Here is a 19,255-nt window from a genome sequence, read left to right as displayed (position 1 = left end):
AGCATTTGCTGAGGTTATGAGACACCAAGGCAGTGCACCGCCTCCGCTTTCCCATGGGTGACGCAGAACATCCCTGGGGCACAGATGAACCAGGTGGAGAAGGTGAAGGGGTTCTATAGCTCCTGATATACTCCAGCACACCACTGAGGTTAAGGAAGCCCTCAGGACCTCTTTCCTGCCTGCCAATCCCAGTGGGGATGGAACAAGTCCTCTCTCATGCTCGAGCATCTGAGAGTTGCCTGGGAGTCTCCTACTCCCAAAGGCAGGACATTCAGCAGCTGCTGGACAGCCCAGCGAACAAACAAGCAGCTTCTGCAAAACGTATCTGGACATCAGCCATATTAACCATGAGTGCTGCTCTCCCCTGTGGATACGACAGCTGCCCATTGGAATAAACAGGAAATCATTTTATCCTCTGAGGAGCAAGAAAGGTGAAGGGGTCATGACTGTGAATTGTGTGTCTCTGGGTTTGGGGCATGCAGCATGAGCCACAAACAAATAGGTCTTCTGTTTTTTCTCATAGAGCAGGGACTCAAATGCTGGGCTTCTCCTTCTGAGCTGGTTCTCTGACCTAATGTTACCCTTTTCTCCAGAGCAAGAGACAAAAGAGCAGAAGTCCTGGTTTCTCCACTGAGATTTTGGAAAGTGGTCAAATAGCACAGCATGGGGAGGTATTGTGGCAATACGCCTGTCAAGTCACGTGAAATACAGGTGTGGATCTGTCTTGTCTGATTCTGCATGGCCACGAGGGATTTTTGTGTGGTCCCAGGAGGGAATACACGTTTCTGCACTTTGCCTTCCTACCAGTTGGTGATGTTTATCAGGGAAAACTTCGAGTCCCTTTGGCATCAACTTTTCTTGGCCATTTTAGAATGTTACTTTTTCACTTTACTTTTTTTTTTTTTTAGAGACTTTACTTTTTCACCCTCTTACCACTTCATTTTTCCTCTTGGAAAGCAAACCAAAGCATCATAGCAAATCAAAGCATCAAAGGAAGGCAGTCAGCAAGAATTTACATTTGCCCAATGGAGCGCTTCAATTGCTAGGCTCCTTGGCTGGACCTCTAGGGCTTATGTCATGCGGGAGATCAGGCGAGCTGGGCCAAAAGGGCCCTTCTGACCTCAACAGCTCAAGTTGCAGTTCAACTCAAGACTGGGGAAGCTTCACCCTCTTTCCACACGATGTATCTATTACTGTAACTTGCATCTGCACCTGAGTACGGTATAGTAAAGTGACGTTGGTGCAGTGTGGCAGGAGTGATGTTGCTGTGGAAACCATGATATTTTAACTGTCTGACTCAGGAGAAGCCAGGTAAATCAGACATTGTAGTTCCCCTGTTGCAGCAAGTCTGGTGCCGAAAGATCTTGACTGAACATCATGTACGTAGGGCTTTGACCCTGACCAGTTTGTGAAAGCCATGTGGCACTGGGAAAACTCTTCCCCTCTTCATGTCCTTTCCTTCTCCCTAACCCGAGCCCTCACCCTTCACCTGTCAGACCCATATGGATGTCCCAGGCTGGTGACAGTCTCTGCACCCCTGGTCAGACCACCAAACACCTCCTCATTATAAAGGACATACAGACGATAACTGATAGTGTTGAATGCACACCTTATTTTGGTGCCACTAGAATGGTGATATTACCTGTATGCTAGATGACCTGTCAACCTTTGCTCTAAAAACCTTATAAGTATTTTGAGCAGTGTGTGTCTAACTCCATAGTTCTAGAGATTATACTGAAGATCATCTTTATGATCACTTGTGACAGAGTCCACAAAGTACCAGATGCAGTTTGAGACCTGACAGATTCCATCAAGTGAAGGATTTCCAGAAAGGAAAGAAGCCTACATATGTATTTATAGATGCCTGTTTATACTGCAAAGGTGCTGGATGCTGATGAGCACACAGCATGTGGCCAGCTGTGGATACACCTGCTTTCCATTCAGCAAGCATGGGGACTTTGATCAAGGCAGGCAGGATAATGCTCCTGCTTTCATTCTGAGGGCCTAAAATTGTGTGGTGCAAAGAGCATATAAACCAGTATTGGCCTGCTTTTCTGGACAGAGGTCTGTGTGCTTTCAGGCCAAATTGCCCCCATAGGAGTCTGAGGGGAAAAAACCACACAAAACAAAACCCAAACCATTAGAAATAAAAAACAGTGGTGAGATGAGGCAAAGATCAAGGACAGGGAGGGGAGGTGGAGCATCTTAGCTGGATGAAAGCTGAAGGGCAGGGAGGAGAGGAATGGCGAAGAAGCAGCAGATGGTCCAGGGGACATTCTCTGATGCGTGTCCCTTAGTGGAGGACTGCATTCCTAGCAGGCAGCTCTGAGAGCTGATCTAGCATCTTGTACCCCTGATGTTCTGCCTGCCTGTGAAGCCAGCAGGCTTGAAAACAGAAGTGGGCGACTTGTGCTGGGTGGTCTTCAAGGTGGCCAGGGACTGACTGCAATGGCCAGGAAGGGGAACAGGAGGGGATGACCGTGCAGAGGAGAAAAGAGAGCAGGCATGAAGCACGCAGTGAGATGGAGGAGGAGAAAATGGACTGATTGCTGGGAGAGACCTAGCGCAGAGGTGCACAGGAAGGAGCAAAGGGTGTTGCAAAGGGACGGGCAAAATTGGACGAAGAGCAGTAGTGGGCATTTGTACTACACAGCTGTGGGAGAATGAGTGGTTTGGGATTTTGAAGGAACCTAGCCCAGAATTAGGGGATACAGGGCGTTAGCCAAACCTCCTAAAGGACTTGAAACTCCATGTGAGACACGCTCCCAGCAGATCACATCACAAGCACCCAGAGCCATGACACATATGTGCCGTTCCACATGGTGATGTTGGGGCAGTGTGGCATGGCTGCACCGCGGTCTCCCTCCCAGAAACTTCTCCCCTTGTCTCTTGTTTTTTTCTGGCACTGCCCAGAGCGAAGCACAGGGATTTCCCTGCCTCCAGGAGATCAGTTCTCAGCCTGGCAAGGCCTGGAGAGGCCCTAGTTCGTGTTAATATTATTTATGTCAGCAGGTAGACTCTGCCACTGAGATTGAGGTACCGTTGTGCCAGGCGCTACACAAAATCATGGTAAAAAGTGGTCTGTGCTCCAAAAAGGCTATTATCCAAGACAGACAAGGAGATGAAGTTGCTTGCTCAGCTGGCCCAGTAAGTCAGCAGCAGAAAGGGGGGAGGAGCCCTGATTTCCTTCGTCAGAGGTCGGTGTCTGGTGGACCAGCTCAGATCATTTCTCACATTGCCCGTATCAGCATATTCCACTTGCCAGTGTTTATCTCACATCCTTGAGCAATAGCCCTCAGGACTCTGCAGTTGGGCTTTGTTTTATTTTACGGAGGAAGTGACACTCACAACACGCTCAGAGGTTATGTTGCTACATTGCAACAGCTCCCATCCTACACGGAGATGGAAGAGATCCTAGTGGTGCAGATGTGATGACTCAGCTTTGCTGGATTTTACAGTAGTGGAGCTCCACTGACATTTCCACAGGGATACTCTTATCGAGCTTGGTGTTAGAGGAAAGAGAATCAAACCTAGTGAAGCTGCCCCAAAGTTAGCCACCCAAAGCAAGCCTTCACCAAAGCCCTTCTCCTCCAATACAGCAGTGCAGCACACAGGGAGGAAGGACACGAACATCTCCCCAGTTTGAGACGCCTATGACACAAAAATAACTACTCGATCTAGTTGCCCTGACCTCCTTTTGTAGTCAACAGAGAGAAAACAAATGCAATTAGGGCACAGCTTCTCTGGTTTCTTCTAAACATTCGCTTTGGATAAAACAACTTGCTGTCTGGAAGCGCTCGCTCCCCTGCACTGACACAGAGAAAGCCTTGCTCAGACACTGCGCTTGATGCCTGGTCAGATGAATCCCAACCCAGCCCTCCCATGGAGACCCAAAAAGGATGGCAAGAACCCAATGCACTGCATCTTTTGGGAGTGCGAAAATCCCCTCTGCTCACACAGATTAACACATCTCATACAGAATTACATGTAACCTGCAAGTTCTTCAGGGGCTAATTCATCGTGGCAAGAGGTGGGTGGCTCCTACACAGGCCCAAGCTTTGAACTAAAAGCACCTGAGTGTCCCTGGTGGCTGCTTGGTTTGAGGTGGTTACAGTCACCCCACTGTACTTCCCAAGGAGACAAGCCAAGGGTGGGGAAGAGGCCTCCTGTGCCAGTGACGTTGCACTGAGTTAAGGAAGGGACAAGGTCAGCACTGTAGACTAGGTAAGGGAATGCCGCACTGCTCAGATGTGAAGTGGTCGTGTCTGTCTGGTTTTACTCTCCTTGTTGGCCTTGGATTTGAGAACAGTATCTTTGGCCATCTAAGGACACCTAAGCAGAGACTCTGTCCCAAGTCTCAGCACACCAAAACATCAGGGATGACCAAGAAGAGATACCTTCACCAGGAGGATGATGACTCCTTTATCAAGTAGCATTTGAGCAAAAATCTGGTCATCTTCACCAGGAGGACTACCAATCCCTTATCAAGTAGATACCACCAAGCACTACCACTCTACCCAAATGAGAACTGCTTTTCCTCCCAAAAATTTCCATCATCTGCAGTGTGATGATCAAAACAAGCCGTTACTAATCAATGATCTCAAATTCCGAGATAATGCCAGAGTTGCGCACATCCCAGCTCCGCTTCTTGTGATAGAGCTGCATACATTAGTTGCTAAACAATGTTGTTTTAAGCCGTACGTACACTTACATAACCTCGTACCATATAATCAACACATTTCATAGCACGAAGAGATCAATCATTCTGATCCCCGTCACAGAAATATACCTCTGCTCCCTATCATGTCATGAAAACAACAAAAAAAACAACAAAAAGAATTTCCAACCTCCGCACCTGCCAACACCAAGCAGAGCTTGATGTACCTTGAGATGTTGGCTCTTTTAAAACCCGTGAGCACCACATAACCACCACTGGCAGTCAGCAGCCGAAATCCAGCCATGAGCTACTGCTCCAGCACAGAGCAAAAATCACAGGGAAAGGCTGGGGAGAGGTCTGCAGGTGGAGGAAAGGAAGAAAACAAGAAGAGTGATGGAAACGGAGCTATTGCACTGTGTTCCCCTCCCCAGTCCCCTTCCCAGGACACTCTCTCCCCACCCATTCCCTCTCAATCACAGAATCACAGAATGGCAGGGGTTGGAAGGATCCTCTAGAGATCATCTAGTCCAACCCCCCTGCTAAACAGGTTTACCTACAGCAGACTGGACAGGAACGCGTCCAGTTGGGTTTTGAATATCTCCAGAGAAGGAGACTCCACAGCCTCTCTGGGCAGCCTGTTCCAGTGCTCTGCCACCCTCAAAATAAAGATTTTCCTCATGTTCAGATGGAGTTTCCTGTGTTCCAGTTTGTGCTCGTTGCCCTTTGTCCTGTCACTGGGCACCACTGAAAAGAGTCTGGCCCCATCCTCTTGTCACTCGCCCTTTAGATATTTATAAGTGTTGATGAGATCCCCTCTCAGTCTTCTCCAGGATAAACAGATGCAGGTCCCTCAGCCTTTCTTCATAAGAGAGATGCTCCAGTCCCTTGATCATCTTCATAGTCCTCCACTGGACACTCTCCAGTAGTTCCTTGTCTTTCTTGAAGTGGGGAGCCCAGAACTGGACACAGTGCTCCAGATATGGCCTCACCAGAACAGAATACAGGGGGAGGATGACCTGCCTTGACCTGCTGGCCACGCTCTTTTTAATGCATCCCAGGAGACCACTGACTTTCTTGGCCACAAGGGCACATTGCTGGCTCATGGTCAACTTGTTGTCCACTAGGACTCCCAGGTCCTTCTCCACAGAGCCGCTTTCCAGCAGGTCAACCCCTAACCTGTACTGGTGCATGGGGTTACTCCTCCCTAAGTGCAGAACCCTACATGTGCTGTTGTTGATAGATGGGTACTGCCAGCAGCTCCGAAGCAAGGACAGAGGTACTGGGGAAGGATGGCAGGGGCTGAGACCTGTAGGACTCGTTACTGCAGCACTGCATTGGCAGGGAAACAGCCACAACACCACGCTGTGCTGTTGACCCTGCTCTAACAGGCCACCTTCTGACACCGCAATATCAAGTGCTTGATCAGGTGGGCAGGAGTTTGTGAAGGGGGTGGGATGTTTTCAAACAGACACTGGCATTTTTGGGAACTTCAGTCTCCAGGTGAGGATCTGGCCCTGTTATTCTCATTTCCACTTATTCCTCCTCCACAGAGCTGATCCTCTCCCTGGAGCAGCAGCCCAGGGCAGCTTCAACCCAAGCCAGGGAGGAGAGAAGGCATCTCTTTTTTTTTTAAAGGGAAAAGAAGGGTGCCTGCTTTTGACCCAGAGTTGCTTGTTCCAAGAAGCCCCGTGAGGTGCCTGGCACCTGCAAAAATACAGGGCAATAAAATCACTGGGGAGAGCTTTCTGGAGACTCATCCTTGCAGCCTGTGGGCCAGCCTCCTCTCCCCTCCAGCCCTCCATAAAGGTCAGGCCCATCTGAAAAACTGGAGGATGAAGAGCAGGAGGTGATTTCTCCCAAGTGCAGCCCATCTAGTCAGGGCCACCATCGCCCCATTCCCTGCACATGGACCCCTGACCCCATAACCAGCTCCAGCCATGCCCGGAGGGCACTGTGCACCTCTCAAAACACCCAAACAGAAGCAAACAGGGATACTGCTCAGCCCCCATGGGTTGCAGGGGAGCCCAGCCCTTGTGCGACAGCTGCCAGGCTGGCTGCACTCTGCACCCCACCAGCCCAAAAGGACCCCTCGGTTTCCCCTCTTGGAGGAGGAGGAGACAGCAGCACTGTGTGCAGCGCCGCAGCCCAGCATCCTCAAGGCTCTGGTACCCTCTGCTGGCCCTGAACATTTCTTTTACTAATGAAGCCTCTCCTGGGGTGTGTTTTTCAGCGTGAAGGTCTGAGCGGCTTTGCTCGCCTGCAATGCCCCACGCTGCACTGTCTTTAGAGTGCAGCACTCTCGCACATCCGAGCTGCCAAGGCATTGACCTACCCACACCTCACGTCTTCAGGAGGACACTTAAGAGAACCAATACGACTTTGCTAGAAGTGACAAAAACCCGCAGTGTTTGACAAGTGCAAGGTCATGCAGTAAACACAGAAGGACGAGCGGCTGCACAAGCACATCGAGGCAGAAAGCCCAGGGGAGGCTCCTGGTGAGTGGGACATCCCTCCCCATGGCTGCCAGCACACAAAAAAGGCAGTAGAGGTATGGGGACGAGGGAACACAGTTCTTGGACATCACCCTGCATTCCCATCCTCAATTGTCACTGCTTTACCCCACTGAGGCAAGGGGAAGGCTCCGTCTGCGCCTGCTGCAAGGCTTTCATGCAGCCCTTTACACTGCAGGGCAAAGCATTTGCCCACCGTGGTCCTTGGAGAGGGGAAGGAAGGATAAGCAAAGAGCAGCTTTGAAGCAGGGAACAGCAGGTCATTTACTTCGCTGCTGCTGGCAGACAGGGAAGATGGCAGCAGCCTGCCCGTAGTGTAGGATGCCTCCCGCACGGCTGAGCCCAACAGGGCAGGCGGCACAAACAGGATTTATGCCTTAAGAGAAATATCAAACTCCAAGGGAGAAATGAGTTTCTGCCTTCAGGGCTGCTGGTGCTGCCCACAGGTCTGCATCCCGCCTCGAGGCGAGTCCCCAGGGTGGGCACTGGGCAACACAGGGCAAACTTTTCCCACCAAAATCCTGCACTGCCTCCAATGTGGGAAGGGAATGCATCCCCTCTGTTGCTCCAGGCAGCCAAAGACCCTGGGCTACCACTATCGGTTTTTATTTTAATACAAACTAAAAGCTTTTAGAGTTAAAAGAAACATTGATGTGACACACAGGCAACAGTATCCAAGGGGAAGCCTGACTGCCCCAAACCCTGGTTCAAGAGAGAAGCTCCGGGCTGTTTGGCTCCCCAAGGAAAAGCTTCTTTCAGGAGCAGGCACTGAGCCCACAGGGCTCTCTGCCCACAGGCAGCAGCGGTTCCCTCCCCAGAGGTGGGACAGGGAGGTCACTTGATGCGGTAGAGGACTTTGCGTTGCATGCGGTGCTGGATCTCTCCCCGCCGCATCATCAGCTGCAGCACCTTGTAGATGGCATGTTCTGGGTATTTCTGGAAAAGAGGAGAACAGGGGGACATGAGCCAGCAGGGAAAAGCTCACCGCAGCCCAGCGGGAACCTGCAACCACCGCTAAAGCCTGACTGTGCCTCTCCAGAGGGAGGGAGCACGGTAGCACCAGGCCCTGACGCTCCTTTCCCCTTCCACTATTTTAGTTCTGACTGTAGCCAGTCTCAAAAATCAAACAGTTCTGGTCTCAAGGGTAGGACCCAAACATCCCCAAACCTCAGTGCTTTCACAGAAAATTGAGTTCTCGCCTCACTCCCTTTAAAACTCTGCACTCACATTGCCCATCACTCCCTAAAAACAACTTCAAAAGCAGCTATGACCAAAAGGCTCTCCAGCCACTTCCTGGGGAATGAAGTTTCACCCCCTGAGAGGCAGCCTGGGCTGCCTGGTTTCACAGCCCAACCCTCCACAGGGTCCCAGGCCCACCTGCCGCATGAAGTCCTGGACGATGCTGTGCTCCGACACCTGAGAGCCAATGGCAAAGCGGCGCTTGAGCTGCTTCTCAATGCGGGACAGCATCTCTTGGTCCTCCTGTGTCGTGAAGCCTTCTGCCCCTGGAGGGAAACGCTGCGTGAGCCCTCTGCATCACCCAGATGTCACTTTCAGAGCTGGAGTGCCTGTTTTCCGTGCCTCCCACCACACTTGCATGTCTCAAAGACTTTAGGGAACCCATGAGCAAATCCACTATCAAAGGCTGTGGAGCTTCAAAGACACAGCTGAATGTGGACCTGACTGCTGGAGCTTCCTTGAAACCCTTTGTGCTGCACTGCCTCCCAAGGAGGCATTGTCCTCAAGGTGTGAAACCACCTACATCACCGAACTTTTCCCTTTGGACCACAAGGGGCCAGACCATCCCTCCCTTGCCCACCATGGTTGGAGACCCTCAGTGTCATTTGTCATTGCTCTCCCTGTCAGCCACAGCCCTGCGACCATGATGGCCCCTTGCTGCCACAGGCATCGCTTTGCTTTTGCTCAGAAAGCAGGTCCAGCACCTGCCCGGGGGGTGCCTGGTAGCAGCCCCTGCCCCTGCCAGCCTGGTCCCCAGAGAGGAGCTTGGCCCTCCTTGACCTGAGCAGCCAGGTCAAGCATGTCCCTCCTGCCCCCAGCACAGAGTGTCTCCCCCTCACCTGACAGGCTGCCCGACATGGCTGCATCAAGCGTGGACACGTGGAAGAGCCGCAAGGCCTCCTCAACGTCCGCCTCGGTGGCAAAGGGCTGAAGCTTCATCTTCGCCAGGGACTCGGCAATGCGCACGATAGCCTCCAGCTGCCTGTGGCCAAAGGAGATGTTCCCTGCTTTCTACTGTGGCTCCAAGGGGTTTTCTCCTTTCCCCCCGACCCGACAACCCCATCAACCCCACTGCAGGCACCTCCTGCCCGCCCCTGCACCACCTCCAGTGTTGTCCCGTTCACAGAGGGCTCCCTTGAACTCCAGCACCCCACTAACTCCTGGGCTACCCCAGGTGACATTCAGAGATGCAACCCCAACCCCGAGGGTTTCGGCGGGGGGAGGAGGGCAGGGCTGCTCACCGGATGGTGATGGGGATGCTGGAGCGGCGGTCGCTCTCCTGCTCGTGCTGGCGAGTGCCGCTCCGCATCAGGATGTAGCGGTTCTTCAGCTTCTCCGCCGCCACTGCCGACAGCCGAGGGCCACACTTCCTGCAAGGGGGGGACAGGAGCTGGAGGTGGTGGCTGCCAGGGAGGGTCCCCTGGGCAGGGGGTTCCCCAGGCAACCCTTACTTCCTCAGACGATGCTGCAGCACCATTGTAAGCTGCTTTTGCTTCCCTTTTTTACAGGCACGAGTTAAAAAAAGCAAAATGGATAGGGCACTCGCAAATATCGGCTGCGCGGTTCCCTCCTCCCCACCACCTCCATCCTGCAGCCCAGGCGCTGCCAAAAAGTCATGCCTCTCACTCACGTCCGACAGAAGGAGATGAGCTTCTTCAGCTTGTTCAGCTCAATCTCGCCCTCCACAGCCTGGGTCTGTGTCAAGGCGCTCACATGTAAGGACATCACGTGCTTGGCCAGCGTCTAGGAGAGCAGAAGGCAGTCAGGCATCTGGAAACCCCACTTGCTTCCCCTCCTGAAAAATGGGGCACCACGAGTTCCAGCTGCACCCACGCGCCCCAGCCCACCATGTCTCGCTCCTCATTGTGCTCATCCTTGACGATGAAGATCATGTCAAATCGGGACAGGATGGTGGGCATAAAATCAATGTTCTCCTCGCCCTTGGTCTCGTCCCAGCGCCCGAAGACAGAGTTGGCAGCTGCCAGCACTGAGCAGCGGGAGTTGAGAGTGGTTGTGATTCCTGCCTGTGGGGGGAAGGGAAAACGGATGGGGTTAAGACCACGTCCATGTCACAGCAGGGCTAGAAGACTATTAACTCGTAGTGAAAGGTCCAAAGCAGTTTGCAAGGACTCATGCTCAGTCACTTGCGTTTAAATAAAACCCCTTAAGTAGCACCCAATTGCTCTGTAATGGTTCATATTGGAGAGGGGTCAGCACAGGAGCTACACGGGGCCAGACCCACGTGTCCTTCTGGAGGAAGACTGGCTTCAGCTCAGATTTGAGCACCAAGGAACTTCACTTAAAACCTCATGTCAAGCACAAGAACACACAAGACCCAACACCAAGTTTTAGATCCGAGCCAGAAACCAGGCGGACAGGGCTGACTCTCCCTGGGCATCCCTGGGGGCAAAGCAGGTAGCAGGGCAAGAAGGACCAGCAAGGAAAAGCCGTGGTGGGTGCTCGGCTACCAGGGACTGAACAGCGAAGGGGTGAGCCAGAGCGACTGGGAGGGAGCGGAGTGCTACAAAAAAAAAAAATCTAAACCAAACAAAAAAGGTTGAGCAGTGGAAATGAAGAGAAACTCTGATTTGAGAGAAGACCTGGCACCACGATGCCAGGCAGTTTCTGTAGATCTTCTGAGGGGAAGGAGAGCAGTGAGAATGCAGAAAAAGAAGTGACATCAGGCTGTGACACAGGGACATCAGCAGAGCTACTAAATCTAGAGGAGCAGAAGACAGACAGAGCAGAGGGAGTTCGTTTCAGTCCTGCTGAAGCTCAGGCTGTCTGGCAGGGCTGACTGGTCTCAGATGAGAGAAACCAGTAACCATCAAAACCACTGCCTGGACTCTAAAATGGGCAATTCTGGCAAAAGATGCGTGACCGCTGGTTGCTGGGCTCTCAGAAACCCAGTGGCAAGTCAGGCTCCCGCACCGGGGTGACACACACCCACAGCTCACCTTAGCGATGGAGATGGTCTGCTGCTCCATGGCCTCATGGATGGCCACACGGTCATCCTCCCGCATCTTCTCATCCGAGGTAGGAGAAATGAGGTGGAGAGAAAAAAAAAAGTCACCCATCAGTCACCTCCACCAGACTTCAGCTACACACCCACCAACGCTGTGCCCCGAGGTAAAGCTCTTTGAGGACCTCTGCCCAAGAGCACAGATGTAACCACAATCTTCCTGTAGCCCCATCCCTTGACCTTCCCCGAAAGAAAGTGAGGCAGCCTCAGGAGTCACCCTTTCTCCCGCAGCTCCGGGCTCTCCTGGCAGCAGCTGGCAGCCCAAGGGCTCTCCTCCCCGATCCCACTTACCTTGTCAAACTCATCGATGCACACCACTCCCCCGTCCGCCAGCACCATGGCTCCTCCTTCCATGAAGAAACTCCTGGAGGAAGGGTCGCGGATCACCGAGGCCGTCAAGCCGGCAGCGCTGCTGCCTTTCCCCGAGGTGTACACCTAGCGGCACGTGGGACAAGGAAGGGGACAGCACGTCAGCTGCCATGGGACCCAGGAGCCCACCCACTGTGCCAGCTGGAGGACAAAGCATGCCTGGCACCGCAAAATCCAGAGCTGCTGGAGGAAACACAAGGACCTCCAGGAAAACTCCTCAGCACACGCCAAAAGCAGACCTGCTGAGTACAGAGCAAGACTACTGCCTAGTCCCAGGCCTGGGACTAAGCAGCTGTGACGCACCGGAAGGCTTGCAGACACACAAATACAGGTATTAAGTACAGAACAGAGAGTGATTCATTGTTTGGTGGGCTGCTGCATTAGCTTTGTTTTCTCCCCAAGGGAACAACACAGTCAGAGGCTGAGTTTAATGGAGACTACAAGAAAACAGAGCTGAAAATATAATTTCATGCCTGGGCTCAGCCTGGAGGTCCGTGCCTGAGACGCAGTCAAATTCATTTGTCCTGACCAGCCAGCCTCTCCACTGATCAAGTCTCAACAATAAGCAACAGCGCCAGCCACATCTTTGGACGTCTGCAAATAGCCTTGCTCGTATCATAATGAAAGGCATTACTTGCTTCCCCCCTCTGGTCCTGCCACCCCATCTCTTCCAGGCTGGCACCAGAAAGGGCAGTTCACGCCTCTGCCAGCCCGTCTAGCTGTGGATGCACGGGCAGGTATCTGCCATCTGCTATCATGGCCTGGTCTTTGGTGGTACACAAGGAGCAGGAGGAAGAAACAAGCCTTGCTACACCACCTACCCCAATGGGTGAACACTTCTCAACGAACTTCAACAGCTGGGATTTGGCCGTGCCGGGGTCACCCAGCATCAATAAGTTGATGTCTCCTCTGCGGGTCAGTCCATCCGGGAGCCTGGCACAACAGGGTGGGGAAAAAGAGAGGGAGGAGGGATGGTGAGCCTTCATTTTGATAACCAAGCATTGCTGACAAGTGGCAGGTGGTTGGCAGCAGCACCAGAAACTGTATGAGGGCTTTGTGCCATGAGTGACACCCCTGCCACCACTCTCTTTTCCATCAGGCTCACTTCTCCCCACCTCTTGCGAGAACCTCCAAATAAGAGGCAGGCAATGGCCTTCTTGATGTCGGTGCTGCCGTAGATGGAGGGCGCGATGCTCTTGGCGATCGTCTCGTAGATGTTGGGCATGGCAGCAAGGCGACGAAGTTCCTCCTCTTCTTGAGGAGTCACTGAGCCAGCAAAGCTGTGTCCTGTACAGGGATGAGGAGAACGAAGCAACAGTGAACAAACGGATGTTTTAAAGCAAATGACACCACTCTCCCCACACCTGCTACCACCAAAATCCCTTCTTAAAAGTCATGCCAAGTGCCACCAAGTGGGAAGGATGGAGAGGGCGGGCGTTTGCTACCCCAGCAAGGCAGGCTGTGTCCTTAGAGGCTGGTAGGAAAAAGCAAGGATCCTGGGCAAAGCAGCTCTGGAGGAACCAGAGGGAGAATTACAGTCAGGACCATGTTTTAAATAGATAGCTCAATTTTAACCATCAACTTCAGCCTACATCCTCAGGGATGGCTTAGTGGACTCCCACTAAGATCAACAAGATAAAAGCACTTAAATACCCTGGAGGACTTAGGCTGAAGCCTCCTCATTTAATATCACTGAGAAAAAGACACACAGGACATGACTATAGAGCATCTAGGGCAAGTCAGACCCCTGGACTGGCTCGAACCTTCTGCTATATAAGCAACAGAGAAAGACCCAGGCTGTAATTTCACACGGTCCTTGCTGAGGGACCACTTTGTTCAGGAAGTGGATTCTCCCAACACAGACCTGACAGGCACCAAAAGCAGCCCTCACCTGAGCCCTCCACATCCACCTGGATGCCCACCACGCGGATGTAAGCGCTTCGGATGCCCACGCCCACGTTGTCACGGCTTTTGTTCTTGCTCTGGGCAGACTTCTTGATGGAGTAGATGCCCATGATAGTGACTCTGTTCCCCGGGACAACTTTGTCACACAGGTACCTAAGAGGAGGAAAGAGAAATCAAAGGAAAGGATGGCACCAGCAACACCCGCTAGCTCTGAAGGGTGAGGTGGGGAGACGGTGCTGGTACCTGTCGCAGTACAGCTGCAAGTGCCGGGGCATCTCCCCGTGTGGCACCGCGTCTGGGGACTCCTGCAGCTTCAGGACCTGGAAGTCCACACACTTGCACTTATCCGGCATGATGAAATAGGGGTCCAGCGGGCACTTTGGGCGGCCGGCTTGTTCTCTGTGCAGAGAGATCGATCAGGGAAGGCTGCTGGCACTCAAGAGCCACCCCTGGGAGCACCCTGTAAAGGGGACAGTGGTGACAGGGCCACCCCTGGGCAGCCGCCCCTCCAAGTGGTGCCCAGCAGACGAGAAGGGCAGTCACACAGGGCCAAACCAAAGGCTCACCAAGCCCTTTGTCTTGTTTTCAACAGCTGCCAAAAGCAGGCACAACAAGCCAAAGACAGGGTGATACTTGCCTGACTACTCGCCCTGCCTCCCCCCGCTTCCCTGCCAGCTAAAAGCAGGGAGGAAGGTAATTCATTAATTACACAGAAGGTAACAGTACAGACTCAGCAACATGGCAGGGCATTTTTTCTTTACAACCTCGTGCACGAAGCAAATGTTAAGTGGTTTCTGGCGAGAAAGCAATTAGCAATGTGACAAGGCTGCCATCAACCCCCCAGTCTCTCGAGATGTATCTGCCTTGCTAGGCTACAAGCTCTCCAAAACGAGGAGCACCTCCGCGTCCCGCTGCCATCTCAGCACATCACTACCGACGCCTGACTCCACGCAGGCGGGGACAGGGTTTTCGGGGAGGCAGGGGTAACACGAGAGCGCCGGGGCACTCGTGCAGTCGCGGATCAGGAGCCAGGCGCTGTACAGACCACACGCGAGAACGATCCCTACCCCAAAGGCTTCTCAAACGGCGTTAAGAGATAAAGCGCAGGAAACGTAAATACTGGCAGGCATGAGCTCAGAGACACAACCCACCGGGATCAGTCAGCACAAGGGGTGCAGCACAGCTCCAAACGCTCACGGTTCACGTGGGCATCGAGAGCCGCAAAGTGGGATTTCCAAGTTAGTAGCAACCCGTCCCTACAGAAGGTAACACAGAAGAGTGTCCCTGGGGAGGGGGAGCATAAAAGCAAGGAGTTTGTTTGAAAAAGATAAGCACTTAATAGGAAGTTAAGACAGTAGCTTAACGCAGCACGACGGGACGGCCAGAGGCAGGAATGAACCTTTAGGTACAACAGACAGCCCTGCAGATATAAAGAACTCGGCGGACATGTCCAACCAACACGGCTTGCAGCACTGCACCACAGCCAGTGTGGCTGCAGATGGATGGAGCTAAAACCTGCCAGCCACGGGTGCGGACAGGCACAGGGGCAACACGAAGGGAGGAGGCAGATGCTTCTGCCTTGTGTGACAGGGAGCTGCCTGTGCAGCAGGCATGGGACGGAGGGGGAGCAGGAGGAGGAGGGGACGCAGCCTTTTTTTTTTTTCTCCACCAGCATCCCCGTATCGGTCCTTACGTGTTGCATTTCCTGGGGAGAGCGTAACCCTCCAGGCCCGGGCGCACCGTGATGTTGTTGATGGTGTTACGGCAGCTGCGGCACTGGATGGCTATTTTGGTGGCTTTGGCTCTCACGGGGGTTGCTGCGATTACGATCCCAGGGATCTTCACGAGGTGGGACATCTGGTCGGACTGAAAGGGAAAAGATGAAGGGAAGGTGAGAAAGTCGTCACTGGAGGATGGATGGGGGACTCAAGACATTAAAGAAACCACAGTTCTTTCTGAGCTACACTTCCCACACTCATGGGACTAAGGTATCAGAACAAAAAAAGCCTGCACTTTTTGACAGTGTCACTCTCTTGCTCTAGATTACTAGGGGAAGGTTGCGTGACTTAAGCCATGCTGATTTCAAAACAGAAGAGAAAAGGACAAAACGCTATGTGTAGAACATCACTAATAGCAGTAAGGTTCCCATGGCATGAACCAGTAACAACAGTCCTTTGCGGTCAGATTTAAGTCGAGGGTATCCCTGCTTGAAAATTAGTGTACAACCCCTGTCCTGAACGACAGGATCAAGTCCCGAAAGCTTCTCCACCATCACACCCACACGAGCAAGCCCTGCCACCGGCCGCTCGGCACGGCAGCGGATTCACCTCACCTTCAGGCTGCGGATGTTGGCTGCGTTGGCATCCGATCTCAGCATGACCTGGACATCTTGGAGAGCTTCCTCCCCTGAAGGACGAGGACGGGTGACCTCATCTGCCACTTCTTTCGCTGCTTCTTCCAACTAGAAAGGGAACAACTAGGCTACTAGGGGTATATTACAGTGCGTCCCCAGGGCTGCTCTCACGATGTGACAACGTCAGCGTGCCAGGTCGCCCACCCACTCCGTCCTCACCAGCTGCAGGTGCTCCGCTGGTTGCTTGTACAGATAGTCAGCAAGATCTTCATCAAAGCTGGCCAAGTCTTCCATCTCCACCTCCACCCAGTACTGGCTCAGGTTATAGTGCCGTTTAAGCTCATCCCTGGAAGGCAGCAAGCGGTAAAGGTTTGCAGGGCAGAAACCACCAGTCAGCCCACAGGGACCTGGTGACAAGCAGGGAGTCCTTGGTTTGGAAAGCAAACGGAGCAAATCAGGAGAGTGACAAGAGAAGCACAGGTGGACCTGGGCAAAATCTTTCACCCAAAACCACTTTAAAACGCTATCCCCTTTAAGACCAGGGACACCAGCGCTTACAGTGACAACGTAAAGTACAACACTAATTGTCTACTAGAGTAACGGGACCAGACAGGCAATTAGAAAAATCCTATGCAGCATAATACCTATTATACATAAAATATAATTTAGAAAAAGAAAATAATAGTACGGCAGGCAATGTTCTCCATAAAAAAAGCCAGGGTGCGTGAAATACAGAGATGAAAGGTGAAAGGCTGTCCCAGCCCTTGCATGATACGCCTGTATGTCCTCTCACAGTCATGTCTCCAAGCTCCACAGGCGAAGGGATGGCCAAGGGACCTTCACAGCCTCAGAAGGCACACAGGGACAGTGCTGCACTGATTTTCAGGGATACGGACAAAAATCCAGACCAGAAAGCACCAGAACTTGAGGACAGACCTTGAATTTCAGAACTAGATGCCATTTTGGCAGCGGGGATCCCTCTGTGGCTACCCCTGGCCATTGGCCGGCTGCCTGAAAGTTTGGGAGAACACCAGACCTCGGTTTCCCTGTGACGTTACACGGGAACAACAGCATTTCTTATAGTGACAAAGAGCTCTTTACGGCCTCCGGGAAGAGAAGCGCCGAGGTGTGCTATCGTAGGCCTGGGGCGGGCACAGCGGGCGGGATGTGCAAAGAGGAGGGGGTAAGGACACGGGGGGAAGGGGTGGGGGGTCGCAGCCGCACCTGTATTTGAAGGTGAAGCCCGTCCGGTCCGTGCCCACCCGGTACTGCCGCAGGAACTCCTTGAACCGCTTCTGCAGCTGGGACTTCCGAACCTGCCCCTCATCCGCCGCCGCATCGCCCCCAAAGCTGTCGCTGTAGTAGATGCCGGGGTCGTCGAAGCCGGACATGGCGACCACGGCTGCCCTGCGGGGGCGGGAGCCCACCGTCAGCCCCGGCCTTCGCCTTCTCCTCCTCCTCCCCCCCCCCCGCCCCCCATCAAATACCCCACGGGATGTTACCCTACCCCCCCGCCCTCCCCCTCCAGTGCCACACGAGATCCTCCACCCCAAATAACCCACGCATGACGATCCCCCCCCCGCCCCCCTCCGCTGCACCGCGCCCCACGCACTGCCCTCGCCCTTCTCACTCCTTAGCACCCCACGAGATCCCCCCACCCCAAATACCCCACGCATGACCCTCCCGCTGCACTGCGCCCCACGCACTGCCCCCGTCCCCCCCCCGTGCCCCACGGGATTCCCCCACCCCGAAGGCCCCACGCGCGACCCCGATCCCCACCTCGCTGCCCGCGGGAAGCCGCCGCCACCAACTTTTTCGCGGCAAAAACGGCGCGCGGCGGAGAGCAAACCGCTGGGCGGGGCGTGCCGCCGCCGCCGCCGCGCCCTCCGATTGGCCCGGCCTCCCTCCCGCCCCGCCCACAACGGGAAGAGCGCGACACCGCCTCTGCCGCCGATTGGCCGGGGCGCTGCGCTCCTCCCCGCCCCCTGCCGGCCGCGCGCAGTTTGGCGCGAAATCTTGGTGGAGAAGGGCGGAGGGAAGGGGGAGCGAAATGGCGTCGGGGCGGGACCATTGCTGCGGTGCGCGGAGGGGGGTGCGCGGAGGGGGGGTGCGCGGGTGAAACCACTGCGGGCGCGGGGGGGGCGCGTTGGTTGCCCTCAGGCGGCGGGAGGAAGAATGGCCGCCGCGAGGGCGGGGGGCAGGCGGAGGCGGGGTTAGTTATCGAGAATAAAATAAGTTACTGCCGTAGGCTTCTTGGAGGCAGCTGGGGCTTGTTGCTGCGGGGCTTTGTGGGGTGGCCGGGCCTGAGTGGGGTGTTCCTGTGAGCTGGAGGGGCCTAGGCCTGGGCCGGCTGTGGGGCAGTGTGCCCATGGCCATGGAGGGCAGGGCCCAGGAGAAACCCACTGGATGTGGTGGGACATACTGTGGGCGGCCTGGCTGGGGCCCCACAGGGATGGCAGTGGCTGAGCAGCAAGCCGGCCTGCCTGTAAACAGGCCGCCGCCACCTCAGGGTATGTGCTCTGTGGGATGCTTTTCTCCTGACTAACAACAGTAAATTATGGGGGAAGGCTGGTAGGTCACTGGGCTAGCATTTTTGGCCCTTCAAGAATGTGGTAGTGCGCATCCTAAATGAAAACAAAGCTGGGAAGCTTAGTGCGTTGCAAAGGAGGTTTTAACTGTAGTGGGTGGAAAATAAAGACCATCTCGTCGCGGAGATGCCAACTCGTATGTTGCCGAGAAACCAGATATATTCATAAGGATCAGAGACGAGTGCAAGCAAAGCTTTCGTCTTCATGTCTGAAGACTTCTTTAGGCTCAGGCTGGAGTCCTTCAGCGGGCGTTAGCACAATGGCTGTGAGATACTCAGAGCGCTACACCTCTTCTGCCGTGAGCCCGGAGGAGATGATGTCAGTCCAAAACCAGATTTCTTAGCTTTTAGATCACAGTTATGATCTCTTTGGGCAGCAGAGAGGGGCTGAGTGTGGTAGGGTGCGTTTCTGAGCTCATGAGCATTTGTTTGCGTGTTTGGGATGGTTAGTTACTCAGTATGGTTGAATGAACATAATTAGTTGGGGTGGGTTAGAGGGACTGAATAGGGAGAACTTACTATAAATCAAAATGCATGAATAAGTTCTTCTGTTTGAATAGCTGTCAAGCCTCATATCCCTGCTTTTCAAACACCTAACTATTAACTATTTTTT

At 53.7% G+C, this 19,255-nt stretch overlaps 1 protein-coding gene across 2 annotated transcripts; it reads right to left on the bottom strand.

Moving 5' to 3' along the window:
• Positions 1-7,282: 7,282 nt before the first annotated feature.
• MCM5 (minichromosome maintenance complex component 5) lies at positions 7,283-17,928 on the bottom strand. 2 transcript variants are annotated; one of them, XM_054188952.1, is made up of 17 exons: positions 17,835-17,888; positions 17,280-17,457; positions 16,275-16,401; positions 16,035-16,163; positions 15,396-15,568; positions 13,946-14,101; positions 13,689-13,855; positions 12,913-13,084; positions 12,619-12,730; positions 11,720-11,863; positions 11,364-11,429; positions 10,254-10,430; positions 10,037-10,149; positions 9,648-9,776; positions 9,246-9,388; positions 8,545-8,672; positions 7,283-8,103 (listed from the first exon to the last, which is right to left on the bottom strand). In XM_054188952.1, exons 2-17 carry the CDS (start codon positions 17,444-17,446, stop codon positions 8,002-8,004), a joined length of 2,205 nt encoding a protein of 734 aa, XP_054044927.1. In that variant the 5' UTR covers positions 17,447-17,457; positions 17,835-17,888; the 3' UTR covers positions 7,283-8,001. The 2 variants fall into 2 exon arrangements, with proteins under 2 accessions (XP_054044927.1, XP_054044926.1); XM_054188951.1 differs by having other exon boundaries at positions 7,284-8,103; positions 17,280-17,462; positions 17,835-17,928.
• Between the last annotated feature and the right edge of the window lie 1,327 nt (positions 17,929-19,255).

The sequence above is a fragment of the Rissa tridactyla genome, chromosome 1 (genome assembly GCF_028500815.1).
Source record: "Rissa tridactyla isolate bRisTri1 chromosome 1, bRisTri1.patW.cur.20221130, whole genome shotgun sequence".
NCBI classification, from domain to species: domain Eukaryota; kingdom Metazoa; phylum Chordata; class Aves; order Charadriiformes; family Laridae; genus Rissa; species Rissa tridactyla.
This window is presented reverse-complemented; position numbering and strand designations above follow the sequence as displayed.